Source organism: Aythya ferina (assembly GCF_964211825.1).
Source record: "Aythya ferina genome assembly, chromosome: 3".
NCBI classification, from domain to species: Eukaryota; Metazoa; Chordata; class Aves; order Anseriformes; family Anatidae; genus Aythya; species Aythya ferina.
In genome coordinates this window covers 16,370,477-16,384,349 of record NC_140298.1, presented here as the reverse complement: position 1 = coordinate 16,384,349, position 13,873 = coordinate 16,370,477, and the positions used below count along the sequence as shown (strand labels likewise).

General features: G+C 41.5%; 1 protein-coding gene across 3 annotated transcripts in view; it reads left to right on the top strand.

The window, feature by feature from the left end:
• FOXN2 (forkhead box N2) overlaps window positions 1–7,940 on the top strand; it is a 28,089-nt gene extending 20,149 nt beyond the window's left edge. For 2 of the 3 annotated variants that reach the window (XM_084514150.1, XM_084514151.1), the window contains exons 4-6: window positions 2,289–2,350; window positions 6,441–6,509; window positions 6,964–7,940. In XM_084514150.1, the coding sequence (XP_084370276.1) occupies window positions 2,289–2,350; window positions 6,441–6,509; window positions 6,964–7,481 (649 nt within the window). In that variant the 3' untranslated portion in view covers window positions 7,482–7,940. Of the gene's footprint in view, window positions 1–2,285; window positions 2,351–6,440; window positions 6,510–6,963 lie in introns of all 3 variants that reach the window. The other variant, XM_084514149.1, reaches the window with a different exon arrangement.
• Window positions 7,941–13,873: the final 5,933 nt, after the last annotated feature.

Sequence of the window (13,873 nt, the reverse complement as noted above, 5' to 3'; positions counted from 1 at the left end):
TGGTCCTCATAAAGACACATGGCAAAACTACCTTCCACTGACTTAAAAACATGACGGATTTTGTAGTGCCTGTATTTGTAAGAACAGTAAAATAAAGCAGCAGTTTAAGACACTTGACTTATTCCTAATGAAAGCTATCTTTTTTCCTTTTAATAACAAAAACACGTCTAAGACTTTAGCTTATAGGCAGAAAAACAATTTTTTTCTCCCTTCCATGTTTAAAAAAAAATTGAGTTTAGATTTAAATTCTGGCTTAATTCTGGGGAAGGGCCCCAAGACGTTGGCTTGTATGTGGAGGGAAAGAGGAAGCCCAAAGGAACGGTTGGAGAGAGACTGGGAACAGCCATCCAAATTTAACTCCAGGGCAATGCTAGAATTCAACTGTGAGAGTCTCTGAATTTTTCTGTGGGAGTGCTTGTGTTCATAATTATTTTACAGTGTGTTCGTGGGGAATATACCTATCATTCAACAGCACTCTAAAATAAAATTTAAAGTGTTGCTTTGATCAGAAGCTTTCCGAAACTGTAATCTGTGTCTAGTTAAGTGGAAGCTTGTATTATAGTAGGTGATTGACATTGCTGGTGCATTTTATTTCTGTGTAGCTTGTTCAACAGGTTGGTGCTAGGCCACTAACTGCGTCCTGCTTCTAGTACCTGTATTGTATCACTGCGCTCTAGACGCTGCCACGATCTTCATCTTGCAAATGCCTCATGCATATGCATAGATTATCTTAATCAATACACTAAGTGTTAATTTGATCCATTAAAGCTCTGTGTATATTGTTCCTGAAGGATCTGAGCTCAAATGAAAGGATGAAGATATTTAGCATCTATTTGTACACTTGACCTGAAGACTACAGAGCCAGCTGTGTTGGGCTGGGTACATTCCTCTCCTTTTGATTTTTTTCTCTTTTTCTGGTTTTGGATCTCTCAGCACTCCATCACCCCCACAAGAAAACATAAGAGACAGTGAACTTGAGTTTTGGATGCTTGCATTGAACTGTGCAAACTGAATCTGCAAACTGTGCTGAATCTTTTTCACTGCGGTTACCCCATTGGAAGACGCTAAACGTTACTCTCCTTTTCATTAGCTTTGCTTACCAATGCCAGGCAGTCTACATTGCAACCAGAGCTCCTTATGTAGCTCAGATGATGCATCTCAAGTCAGCTTACTTCAATTTGTGCATTGTCTCCTTGCCATTCACAGTCCGTACTGCAATGACCCTTGGAGCTGTTACCAATGGCAAGCTGAGTTTGGATCATTGAGGGCAAATCTGAGCCATGGTGGCATTAAGTGGGCATCCCTCATAAACAGCTGTGCAGAGTAGTTGAGTTCAGGGGTCTAAGGTATGCACAGCTGCAGCAGCAGGCCAGAGGCCAGTGAAAAATATTTTGTTTAGGATTCAACGTAAAGATGCTATTGATCCTATGAGGTAGCTTTTACAGATTGGGCTTGCCAAAATCTGTTCGTCACCTTTTACAGTACAAGTAGAAGAATTAAAAATGTTTATTGGTGTTTCATGGAATTTTAAAGGTTGTGCACTGTTTTTATTTCATGCATTTCAGTTTGCTAGTACATTTATAATGAACTGAATACTTAGGGCTGGATGTATAGCCCAGCTTTTTGTTCTGCAGTGTGTTAAATGGTACTCTGCCAGACGAAAGTTGGCCTGATAATGCAAAAAAAAAAACAACTAACATGACCAGCAAAACAGCCCAGCTTCTGCTAACTTCAGAATCAGCAGATGCCTTTGTTGTTGTTTTTGTCGTTCTTCCCCAGCTTTTTGCACAGCGCTATGTTTCGTTTTTGCTAATCTCTTACAATCTCTTACCATCACTTCGAAGAACAACAAACACAACTGGTTCTCATCTCTTCTGCTGCTCTTGGGCTCCAGGTGTCTGTGTAAGCTAACATTGTGTTCACGTGTGGGTTTTACACACACACACACACACTTATATTTAATATCCAGCCTTTATTTGTAGATTTGTAGAAGTTAGTATCTCTTGCCAACAAAACTCTTCCTCAGTGTGTGTGTTGGGGTGTTTTTCCAAGTGCTGCTGATTGCTCCCTGTGCTACATAAACAATGTGTAATGATCAGTGTGTCAGGCCATCTACTGAGGGAAAGAGAAATGGCTGCCTGTTTGGTTTATCCACCAAGATATAGTGTGTTTTTTTGTTTTTTTTTTTTAAATCTTTCTATGTTTATGGCGTTGTGTCTAATGTACTTTGTACAAATTATTCAGCAAATTAGGGGTTGGTTTTGACTTGTTGAATTTCTTTTCAGTAGGTCATCGTCTCCTCACTACTTAACTTCAGTACTTAAGCAGAATCATGGCCGATCCCTCAAAGGTAAACATTATTTTTTTTTTCATTTTGCTCTGCTGTTTTTGCTAGTCACAAGCATATTCTGAACCCCAGCTGATTTTGTGTATGGACCATTTTCTGAAGGGTCTGTTAGATTACGAAAAAAACATATTTAATAAATGCGTGCTTGTGATGTTAGTGACTTGTGTATTAAGTTTAAATCCATAAGACGAATCTCACATTGTAAAAGTGTTGTTGTTTTTGCCAGCAAGGTATTTAGCAGACACATCGGTCCCAAATATGACCTTTTTTAAGACTGAATTGTTCTGTAGAAAAACGATTAGGAAGGTACAAACACTGGGGTTTCCCTGTAGTTAGGGATGATGTATAACCATTATTTTAACTGCAGTCACTGAAAGGTGGAGGAGGAAGGTTGGATAGGACTGAGTTGTGCTGGAGATATGACCATGAGGAGCGGTGTGGCTGGGTGGCTGCTGGGCTCAAGGAGTCACACTGAAGGGAGTTTGAGCCAGGTGGTGGCTCATTACTGGTGGTATTGCCCAGGGCTCCATCGTGGAGCCAGTTTTGTTTAACATTTCTATCAGTGATCTGGCTGAGGGGATTGAGTGCACCCCCATGCAGCGATGCGGGGCTGGGAAAGCTTGGCAGGAAAGTAGCTCAGGAAAAAGGGACCTGGGGGGATGATGGTCAACATCCAGCTGAACATGAGCTGGCAGTGTGCCCAGGTGGCCAAGAAGGCCAGCGGCATCCTGGCTTGTATCAGGAATAGTGCAGCCAGCAGGAGCAGGGAGGTGATCATCCCCTGTACTCTGCTCTGGTGAGGCTGCACCTCGAGTACTGTGCTCAGCTTTGGGCCCCTCACTACAAGAGATGCTGGAACGTGTTAAGGGAAGAGCAGCAAAGTTGGTGAAGGATCTAGAAAATGAGACATACGAGGAGTGGTTGGTGGAACTGGGGTCCTCCTTCCTGGAGAAAAAAGGAGGGTGAGGGGAGATCTCATTACTCTCTACTATTACGTGAAAGGAGGCTGTAGCAAAAGGGTGTCAGTCTCTTTTCCCAGGAATAGGACTCAAGGAAATGGTCTCAAGTTGTGTCAAGGGAGGTTTAGATTGGATATTAGGAAGAATTCCTTCAGAAAGGGCTGTCAAGCATTGGCACAGGCTGCCCAGGGAAGTAGTGGAGTCTCCATCCCTGGAGGTATTTAAGAGATGTGTGGACGTGACACTAAGGGACACGGTTTAGTGATGGGACTCAGTAGGTCAGGCTGATGGTTGGACTTGATGATTAAGTCTTCTCCAGCCTAAATTGTTGGGTGATTCTGTGGTGATTCTATGATCTCTTCTAGCTAGAGCTAGAACTCCATAGTCCAAGTCATTTCCTCATTTATGACGTTACACATAGCTGACTGCAGGTGTCTGAAGGGTGTTTCAGAACACGCCCATCCCTCCTGATTGCCCTTGTGGCAGCCAGCACTGCTGGTAGTGGACCCGTGGTGACGTGTGGTTGTTCAGCACAGTCATTGTCAGCAGCTGCAAAACTGCACAGCTCGTCACAGCTACACCAGCAGCAGCGTGCAAGCTAAGCAGGGGATGTCCATGTAGCCACTCTTGCAGCTTTTCAACACAGACAAACCCAAAGAGATGCTGCTCCTGAGAAACAAGGGGATTTTTTAATTTTAATTCTGGACACTCACAGGTGGAGGTGCCTTGCTGAGGCCCTAGCAGGAGCAGATTCCTGCTGAAACCCAGTTTGAATCTCACAATCGGGACCGAGGGCTGTGTGTAACTCTCACCTGTAACTAGCCAGCATGCTTACCTCTGCATCCCTTGGTTGGTTGGTCATTATTTTGCCATTTATTTTCAGGGAAACCTTGCTGGAGTGCAGCAATGCTGCCTTCCTGGTGTCCTCTTCCTCAGCCCACTGCAATCTACCTGCTCTTACAGGTTTTAAGGATTGTTAGAGTTGCAAGGACTTGGCTGTACTTTTGTCTTACTTTCACTTCCCATGAGTTAAATCAGCCCACTCAATTTAAGCTGGAAATGTGTTTTTCACTGACAGTCAAATAGAACCAGCAACAAACAGCAGCTGAGCAGAGATGGTTACTTCATTTTTCCATATGTGCTTTTACAGGTGTTCCTCATTTTCTAACATTGTAGTGGGCCTTAGCACCAGAGTGGAGCTAGGCAGCACGCTGGGGTGTCACAGCATTTCTGCAGAAGAAGCCTGTTGAGCACTTGTACTCAGTAATAAAGCTTAATCCACTTAAGTCTTGTCCTTTTCAAAGGTAGTTACAAAAGAAGTCCTGAAAACTGAATTGTGCTCAAATTTTAAAGGGCCAATTCCAAGAAAAAGTGAGCACGTGTTAATTTGTCGTAGAGCGTTGTCCTTAGGGCTCTTTCACGAGGATGGTAAAATGCCCCCAACAAAGCACGGCTTCAGCAGCAGCACAGACACCCCGCTCTCTGCTGGAGCTTCAGGCTGTTGAGGCCAGAAGGTTGGGTTTAGTCTTCAGCCACAAAGCAGAAACACTGCTGGGCAGCAAAACCAAGGGTTTTAAAGACAGAGCAGCCACCTGTCCCACAGCTGGTAACTACCACGTCTCCAAACAGAGGCTTTGTCTGGGCCGTGGTGGCAGGGAGGAATCCTTTGCTGCTGCAGTGACTATTTCTTTGGGGATGCTAGCGTGCAGAACCACTATTTGTAGATTGCAGTGCTTCATTAATGCCTCCTGTTACTCATCAGTTTATCAAAATGTTATTTATATACTGGCATCATTTATTAAAAGGAAAAATCTGTGATAGCAAGTAAAAAATCACACTATTTCACCTTCTGATTACAATAGTGGAGCAAATTAACTGTCCATATCTTATTTCATATGGAAATATTTTATTTATTTATTTGGTTTTAATTTTTATTTCATCAGTTGTACTATAAATAGTAAATCATGACCTACGACTTGTCAACTCAGTGTATCTCTGCTGCCAAAAAAAAAAAAGAATAAAAGAAGTGCAAGTGCAGTGGAATAGAGCTTGAAGTACGTTGATTTTAAAATGATAGAAAGTGAAGACAGTGGGGAATGTGTGTGTTTTGTAGCCTGTGCTGGAAGCAGCAGCTCCGTCAGTTTACCACGTTGATGCAAGGTGACAGGGCGTTCTTCAAATTTCTCCTCAAATGGGGTCAGGTTAGTAAAAATTAGGTAAGATAAGAAAATCAAATGGACAGTTCTGCGGTCCCCCTCAAATTCAGTAACAAGGCAGGGGGACTGCCATTGAAAATGAGATGGCTGATGTTTCACTTCAGCAACTCCTGCCTCAGTGGTAGCTGAGCAGGATGGAGAGACGGTTCCACTTACTGCTGACGCTTCCTAGCACCGTGTCTTCCAGCCCAGCTTCTCCACCTCTTGGAGGTTGAAATAATCCACTCAGTGCAGCAAAGGATAGTGTTTTATGGCAGTGTTTGTCACCATAGCTAAAAGCACCACTGTTCATTTAGATCTTTCTCAAGTGCCTGTTTATTACGTAGATCTCCATGCCTTCTAGATGGAGCGGTTCTGTTCCATCTCCCCCTTTGTCTTCTCTGTGTGTTCTGTTTCACACGTTAGTGTGAAAAATAATGCAAAGAGAGCACTTTGTGCTGAGGTTGTAGAAAAGATGTGTGTTCAGTTAATGCTGCCTTTAACTACATGCTTCAGCCTCGCATATTCATGGAGTGAGGGTATGAAGCTGATGATTAGGTGCTTTGCTTTGCCGTATGTATAATCTTTCTCTTTAAACTGTTATAGATAAAAGCCACTTGTTGCTAATAACATCTCATATGGACATCTAAGTAATGGTGCCGATTCTTGTCTTCAGCTGTGGCTGAGAGCAGTGTGAGGTTATCATACTTGTGATACCTGACCCTTCTGCAACCATACTGCTCGTATTGTGTTCCTCTTGGATCGCCGTGTCTTAACTTTGTACTGTGTAGGAGTCACGCTCTATCTGAATTCTTACACATTTTCCCACTGCTCATTATTGTAGGCCAGCATATGCAGATAGATATTCTTTGCGTATTCTACACACCTCATTTTGTCAATATTACCCGAGTTGTAACATTTTGTGCTTCTCCTTCACAGAATCTGATATTGATGCCGCTACTGCAATGATGCTGTTGAATACTTCCATTGAACAAGGGATGCTAGACTGTAAGTACAAGCCATTTTACTGTTTTCTTTCCTCTACCCAGTTGCTATACATTTTGCTTTAAAGTTTCAGTAAATTAGTGTAGTCTAGCTTGCAGATAGTAAGTGCAGCCAAGAAGCAATTTTGATTATTCTTTCTGCTACCTTTACAGTTTTACAGAACCACTTTCTCTTTTTTCCCTTTTTTTTTTTTTTTTTTTTTTTTTTCCAAAATTCTTCCCCTATCCTTTTTGTACCAGATGCTAAGAAAATTTTCTCTGTTTCTCCAGCTTTTACTTGTGATTAGCTGAGGACCATTGTCCTCTGTGGGTGACAGTAACACAGGCATGTTACAACTCTTACATACTCACTTTCAGCTTACCCTTTGCAGTCAGTCATCCAAAATGTGGTATTTTTTTTTTTTTTTTAGGTGATCTCACAGGAGTACATGCTTACTGATGGATCTTGTTTTTAACAGGTGAGAAAGCTCAGCCTCTGAAGACACCTAAGAAGAGAAGCTACGGCAGCGCATTTAATCCTTCCAGTTCGATAAATTTGCAAGAAAATGATTCTGCAGCCACCAATATTGATCCAAAGGAGGATCACAATTACAGCGCTAGCAGCATGGGTTCGCAGCGCTGCGCATCTAGGTCCAGTGTGTCTTCCTTGTCCTCCGTCGATGAGGTATATGAATTTATCTCCAAGAACAGCCATGCTGGAAGCGATGGCAGTGAAGGATTTCACAGCGAAGTGGATACAGACGTTGACTATGAAGATGATCCTCTTGGAGACAGTGGCTATGCATCACAACCTTGTGTAGATACCTCTGAGAAAAGTCAGCCTAGCAACAAAGCACTCAAGGAGTTATGTCAAGAAATTGATGAGGAGTTGAAAGAAGCAGCAGGGTCTCTGCTCCACCTTGCTGGCATCCGAACGTGCTTGGGTTCCTTAATAAGTACTGCAAAGACCCACAGTCACAAGCAAAGGAAAAAATAGTCTGTTTGTCAATGTTGAATATATACATATATTTTTTTTAATTGTGGCAATACTCTTCTACTTTTACCCTTCGCAAGGGAGATCAAAGCCATAAGAGGACTCATTGCTTTTTTATTTTTGGCGCTAACTGTAATTTAGCCATTTATTTTTAAATCACTGCCTAAAAAGAAAGAAAAAAAAATAATTTAATCTTCTCAGATTAGAAGAGATGCATGACTTGTGAAAACCTGAAAGCATACTTCTTAATGATCACTTTTTTCCTTTTTTTTTCTTAATAGTTACTTTTTTTTCCAGATTATGTTTGCTCAGATGCACATTGTGGATCATATTGACATCTCTGCTGGCCCCATGTGCAGAGGTGAATTTTGCCCTGTCTGAGGGCTCCGACTTCCACATCAAGAATTAAAAAGGAGGAGAAAAAAAGAAAGGGAAATAAAATGTTCTTGCCTCAGTTGCTTCCTCCCACTTGCCCTCTCTTTGTTTTTCTGCCACAGGTTTTGATGGAAATGCTGGTGAGGCAGTTCCAAGGGTCTGCAGGTTTCAGCCCTCCCAGTAAAGTGGCTGAAAAACTGCAGCACTCCCGGAGCTGCTTTCACAAGACGTTGAGTGCCCCCAGGCAAGGAGTATAACCCTTCCTGGCAGAGCGGGTAAGGGGTAGCTGAGGTGGGTACCACCTTCTGCTTTCTTTTTCTTTCCTGCTGCACCCCTACCACCACCTTGCTGCATGCAGGTCAGATTCCTGAAGGAAACCAGCTTTTTCTTCTCATCTTGAGACAAATTGTCTTGGGGGGTGGCAGAAGGAGGGGTCATTTCACACCTGCCTTGGGTGCAGCCAGCGGTGAAAGCTGCCATTTGCCAAACTTGGTGTTGCCCTGGTGTTACTGCCACTGCTGAGTACTTCTGCTAATGCAGCTGTTATGTTTTGCTGCTGTCCCACTGCCACACCAACTCTCCTGCTCCCCACTGACAGAGATGGGTTCAGAGAGTAAAGAACACAGCAGCTTGTCCTATTTCAAATGCGCCAGAGGCGGAGGTTTCAGGTGGCTAGGCTGTGAACAACTGCTGGAAGAGCTCTTTACCCCCGCCCCCCCAGTCTGAAACCGAGTAGAATAGCTTTCTTTTGAATCAGTGAACCCGAAGTTGCATTTTGGGAGTCTGGCTGTCTCTACCCTCTGTGTCCCAGATCACCGTGCCTTGTGCTCTGTGAGTCCTTTTAGCCTCCTGCCACATGCAGTGCATCTACCAAGCAAGGCTAGCCTTTGGCCTCTGGATGTAAGTCGTAACTCAGGAGGACCTCTCTGTTTTGGGAAGGAATTCCTTCACAATTCATTTTTGCAATAAAAGAATCTCTTTAGAGTTCCCAGACATCTTTTGGCCAAAAATGCTTTAGTGGTATTATGAACTTTTTTTTCCTCATTTATATTTTTAATTTTAAAATAAGTGATGATTGATGATTTTTTTAAAAGGTTTTCTGTTCAAAAATGGGTATGCAGTTCTGTTGGAGTGGGTTTTAACAGTACTGTAAGTATAAGGATGCCTTAAGTATGTTTCAGAATCGTAGAAGACTATAAAAGGTCATCTTTCCTGTTCCGGAAAGGTAGAGTGATGTGGCGTAGTTTTTAGCTAACACATTAAGCTATTGTTTCCAGCAGGTGTTGGGCAAACAAAGCCGGTTAAGAATTAGAAGTAGGAAACCAATGTCCGCTGTTTTGGTTGTTGAAGACAGTGCTGGATTCAGCCAAAAGTTAACTTTTCCCTAGTGGAGTGTTTTTCTGGCTCTTTGGAGGCCTTCTATAGATCAGTGTTTTTTCTTATTTGTCAATCTTTCCATGAGTACTGCCATAAACTGTTTCCTTTAAATATGAATACAGCCATGCTGCTGAAGGGCTGTTGCTCTGAGGGCCTGGTTCAGTGCCTCTTGAAGACAATAGTGGTGCTCCCACTGATTTCATGGCTGTTGGATCAAGCCTGAAATACCCGAGGTTCTTTTGTAGCATGTTTTGGAATTAAAAGCCAACTTTTTTTTTTTTAAGCACAAACACTAGAAAAGGTCTTTTTTCCCCCTCCCCAATCAATTACTTCAGTTTTAAGAATGAATTGTTTTATCTCTTGAAAGGGAAGAGAAGTGCTCTGATGCATTCCTGCTTCGTGTGAACACCCATTAGTCTAATACCCGTAACAGGACACTTTGTACAGATGTGTATGTCTTCTGGATATCACAAGTGGTGCATTAGCCGATTAGATCTGATATTGGATGTGTTACTGGTGGATAGTACGGGAAAACTCGCTATTTAAAAGAAGTTTAAATGCAGTGGTTCGTAGGATTTTTGGATGTGGAGATGTGAATGCTTGTTGGAACTGCTTTTTGCTCACAGTTTGCTTTTGTATCTTGATGGAATACTGTAAAGGGCAGAGCGTGTCGATGCAGAAAATGAGGATTCAACTACACAGAGATCACAGTGTAGCAGGCTGCAGTTCTGCTCAGTGCCATGATTTCAGTGGGGTGCTATTGAAGGCGGGTGCCATATAGGTCATGCTGGCTTTGGGTGCAGCTTTTCTCTTAACTTCCAATAAAAGCTGGATCAAGATCCAGGTACTCTGGAAACTGTGGTCATGCTCAGCTCCATGGCTTGGGTTTGTTTTGATTTTTTTTTTGCTTTAGATAACATCTGAGAACGTTAATATTTCTAGGAGTGTGGCTGAAGCTGGTGATAATGGCTTCAGCGTTTCTGAAGGTATGGGACTGAGAGGCTGCCAATGCATTTAATGACCACGTGCAATGAGCAATAACCCCGTGCTAATAAACAGTTAACAGTGAAAGCTGCATCCATCCCTACAGCTCGAGAGAACTGAAAGTCCAGCAGGGGAAGTCACGCACCCCATGCTCTCCGTGCTTTGATGGGGAGGGCAGCGGCTCTGTGCACCTGATGTGCTGCACCACGTTTTCCCCTGCCATTCCCTGCACATTTTTGCAGGCAGCAGCTGCCAGCTCGGCTGTGGAGCAGCCCCTCTTTGTAGTCGGAGACCAGCTGCTGTTCCTTTCACTTTCGTAGCTAGAACTGGGTTTGGGTTTGTTTGCCACCTGAGTTAAGGAGCCTGGTGTATATAGTATAAATGGAATATAATTAAGAGTTATTTTGACTGTTGGGGTTTGTTTCTTTTTTTAGTGACCTATGTAAAATGTTCATGCCAATGGTCAACTCAGATATACTTTAGCAGCAGTGAAAAGGCAACAAAAGTATTGGTGAACCACATTCAATCCTTTAAATACAGTGGAGAAGTGTGTGAAACTGATGTACACGGGAGGCTGCTCTGCTTTGGGTAAATTCTGATGTGAATACTGTACAAACCTGTACTGGTCTTTCAGACTCAAATGCTAAATTATTGCTTTTGTAAAAGTTGCATCAAATGTTTTCAAATCCAACTTCAAAATGGAAGTTGCGTGGTTTGCAACTTCATATTAGACGGAAAAGTAAAAGCTTTGGTTAAAGCCAACTACACTCATACATGTTAATAATGGTGTAGTCAAAATATTTATTGAAAAGAAAAGGTAGAATATTTTAAATGTTGCACCTGCCATTATATCTTAAAGCACATTCTTCACAGCTACCAGTGCCATTATCAAGTCTGTTTTATAAATGTACATTTCTTCAAACTAAAAAGTGCATAATTAAAAGTATTATGTTGCTGCCATATAGTGATATAAAACATTTTATAATTGCCATTTCATTGTAACTATTATTTATTTAAAAGTGAATTGTAAGAATGCTTTCTGATCAAATGAACCAGAGTTGTTTTTAAAATGTTCCCGTTAGCTTGTTTCTAATGTAGCATAAGCAATGTCCTTGGGTTTGTTTAGAATCATTTTGCCAGTAGGTGACCAATTCTAACCCTTTTTCCTCCAGTTTAGTCCTTTACCCATTTTAAAGAATATTTACAGAAGTTTAGTTTTTTGTATGCTAATCTCTGTTAATTAAAATGTTTATAAAGTTTATTTTTACCAAAGAGATGCAATTCATTATGACAAAATATTGCAGAATAAACTTTGTTTTATAACATTTGTGACTTTTCTGCCCACATTTTTCATTCAGATGATCAAAGGGGCTTTTATAAAATAAACGGCATTACAAACAGAAAGCACTGTGTTATCTCTTTATCAACACCTCTTGGTATTGGTCTCGGTGTTCTGAGAGACCCGTGTTCCCCTTTCAATCTTACACAAAACCGGGTTAGTTTGGGGGGGAAAAAAAAAGGCAAAAAAAAAAAAAATGTAATTCATTCATTCTTGCCTTGGTTTAGAACATTGCCTGCATGTGGGAGTAATCTATATGGTAACGGGACCTTATCAATTCAGAGCAGGATTTGTTTTCGGACAAGTTCATCCGTAACTGGCCCATAGTATTTGAAGTATATCCTATTAAGGCCAAGATTTAGTGGAACTCGAGGAACATTTTGACATCTTTGAAATTGCAGGAATACTACTGCATACCTTTTGCCCTCCTGTGAGACACATCTCACTGGGTTTGTTTGCTTTTTTGCAAAACAAATATCTATTTTTTTCCTGATGAAGTACCTGTGATTTTTTAGTTCTGTATCCACACCACTGCAGCTACATTGCTTGTATGATAACTCAAAAATAGCAGGGTTGTATGGAATGGATAATTTAAAGAACATATCCCTTGATAAAGAAAGCTACATAGTTCTCATTTGATATTTTTTCAGTACTTTAGATATTTGTTTACTTTTCTTTAGCTATGATTTATGGGGTCTGTTGCATCTTTATACATTAGACCTTACGGAAAACACAGAGATGGCAAGAACCTCCTCTTCACCAGCAGGAATGAAGTGCTTGCCATCCCATTTTTCCCTTGTCTCTGCTTGTCTAAGCAGAATTACCAGGAGAATTATCCAGAATTATCTGGAAGCAGAATTCCTTCATTTCGGTGTAGTCCATACCGAGGTTAATTTTCCTGGGCAAAAGCTAGGCTAACCCCTTAACGCTGCTGTAAAGCCTGAGGCTGCACGGTGAGGAAAGCAGGAGGTGATTCTAGCGAATTGTGGAAGAGTGGATCTACATCTCGTGGGCTGAGTCCATCTTGCCGGTGACAACATCAGAGCAGGGAAACAGGATGTGATATGATGCTTTTACCTCTTAAAAGCTAATATTAGTGTCTGCCCTGTTTTTATTCTTATTTTTTTAACAGCTAATGTCACTGGGTGAGTTTCTGTAGGATCTGGTGCAAATACAACAGTTTTTATTGCAGTATTTGAAATATATATGCTAGATTTTAACTAAAACTTACCTTCCTCGCCATACCATTCAGAATCTAAATCACAAATTGCAGAATATATATGCACTGCTAGTGTCTTTGATGTAGTGTTCATCTTAATATACTGGTAATAGAATGACTGCTCTAATTAGTCCAGACAAAATCACAGCTAAGTATCATGTACAAATGACATCTTTCTAATTGTTATTCACTACATTGTGTTAAGAGAGCCTTTAGTTCATTGTTAAACGTCCCAGGAGTGTTTTCTTCTGTTAAGGCTTCGCTGGGAATTGCCCTTTGTCTGGAACCGCAACTCCTGAGCTAAAGCATTAACTGAAGCAATTAGCCAGTTATGCCAGCTGTATTTTAAGGACATTTGTTCACTTAATAGATCAGATTTATTTTTAACAACGAGAGGCTAAATTTGTCACAGAATATGCTAATACTTTCCTAGATCTTGAGCTTCCAAATACCTGTAGGTGTTCTTAATGAGTACTCTGAGTAAATATACGTAATGGTGAACATCTGGCATGCTTAATTACATAGGAATATTAGTAGAAGTCCAGCAATATTACTGTGAAGTTTCTTAGCATAATTGGGACATAGAAACTCGTCTGTTTTTACCTCTGCTTGAATTTTTTAGTCTTCAGATCAGCTGGTTTTCTTGTTCCCCCTGCTCTTTGAGAAGGATCTCCTGAAAGCTACCTGCTCCTACAGTTACAAACTTCTTGGAGCTCATATAAGATTATTAACTATCCTCTGCCAGCATTTGTGTAAAGAGCATCATTAAATGTGTGAGTGTTTATTTTCCCATTGCATCAATACAAAAGCAACCATGCCCCTTGTTAATGCTCTTGAGTTACGTAACAAACCAAGATTACTCGGTTTCTGCTCTGAGGACAGGATCTGCATTCCTCTTAAACACCCTTCTCGTTCTTTAGCTGAATTCCCGTTTGAACTCAGCACGCTGGCACACGCGTGAGGAATTGTAGACACTTCGAGAATGCCAGTGCTTTCTGTGACCTGGCCTTAACACTTCCCTGCCTTCGCAGCACCACTATCTTGCCTGGTGTGTTCCAGCCTATTAATGGCCCTGATTTATCCTGTTATCAACTCGTGTGT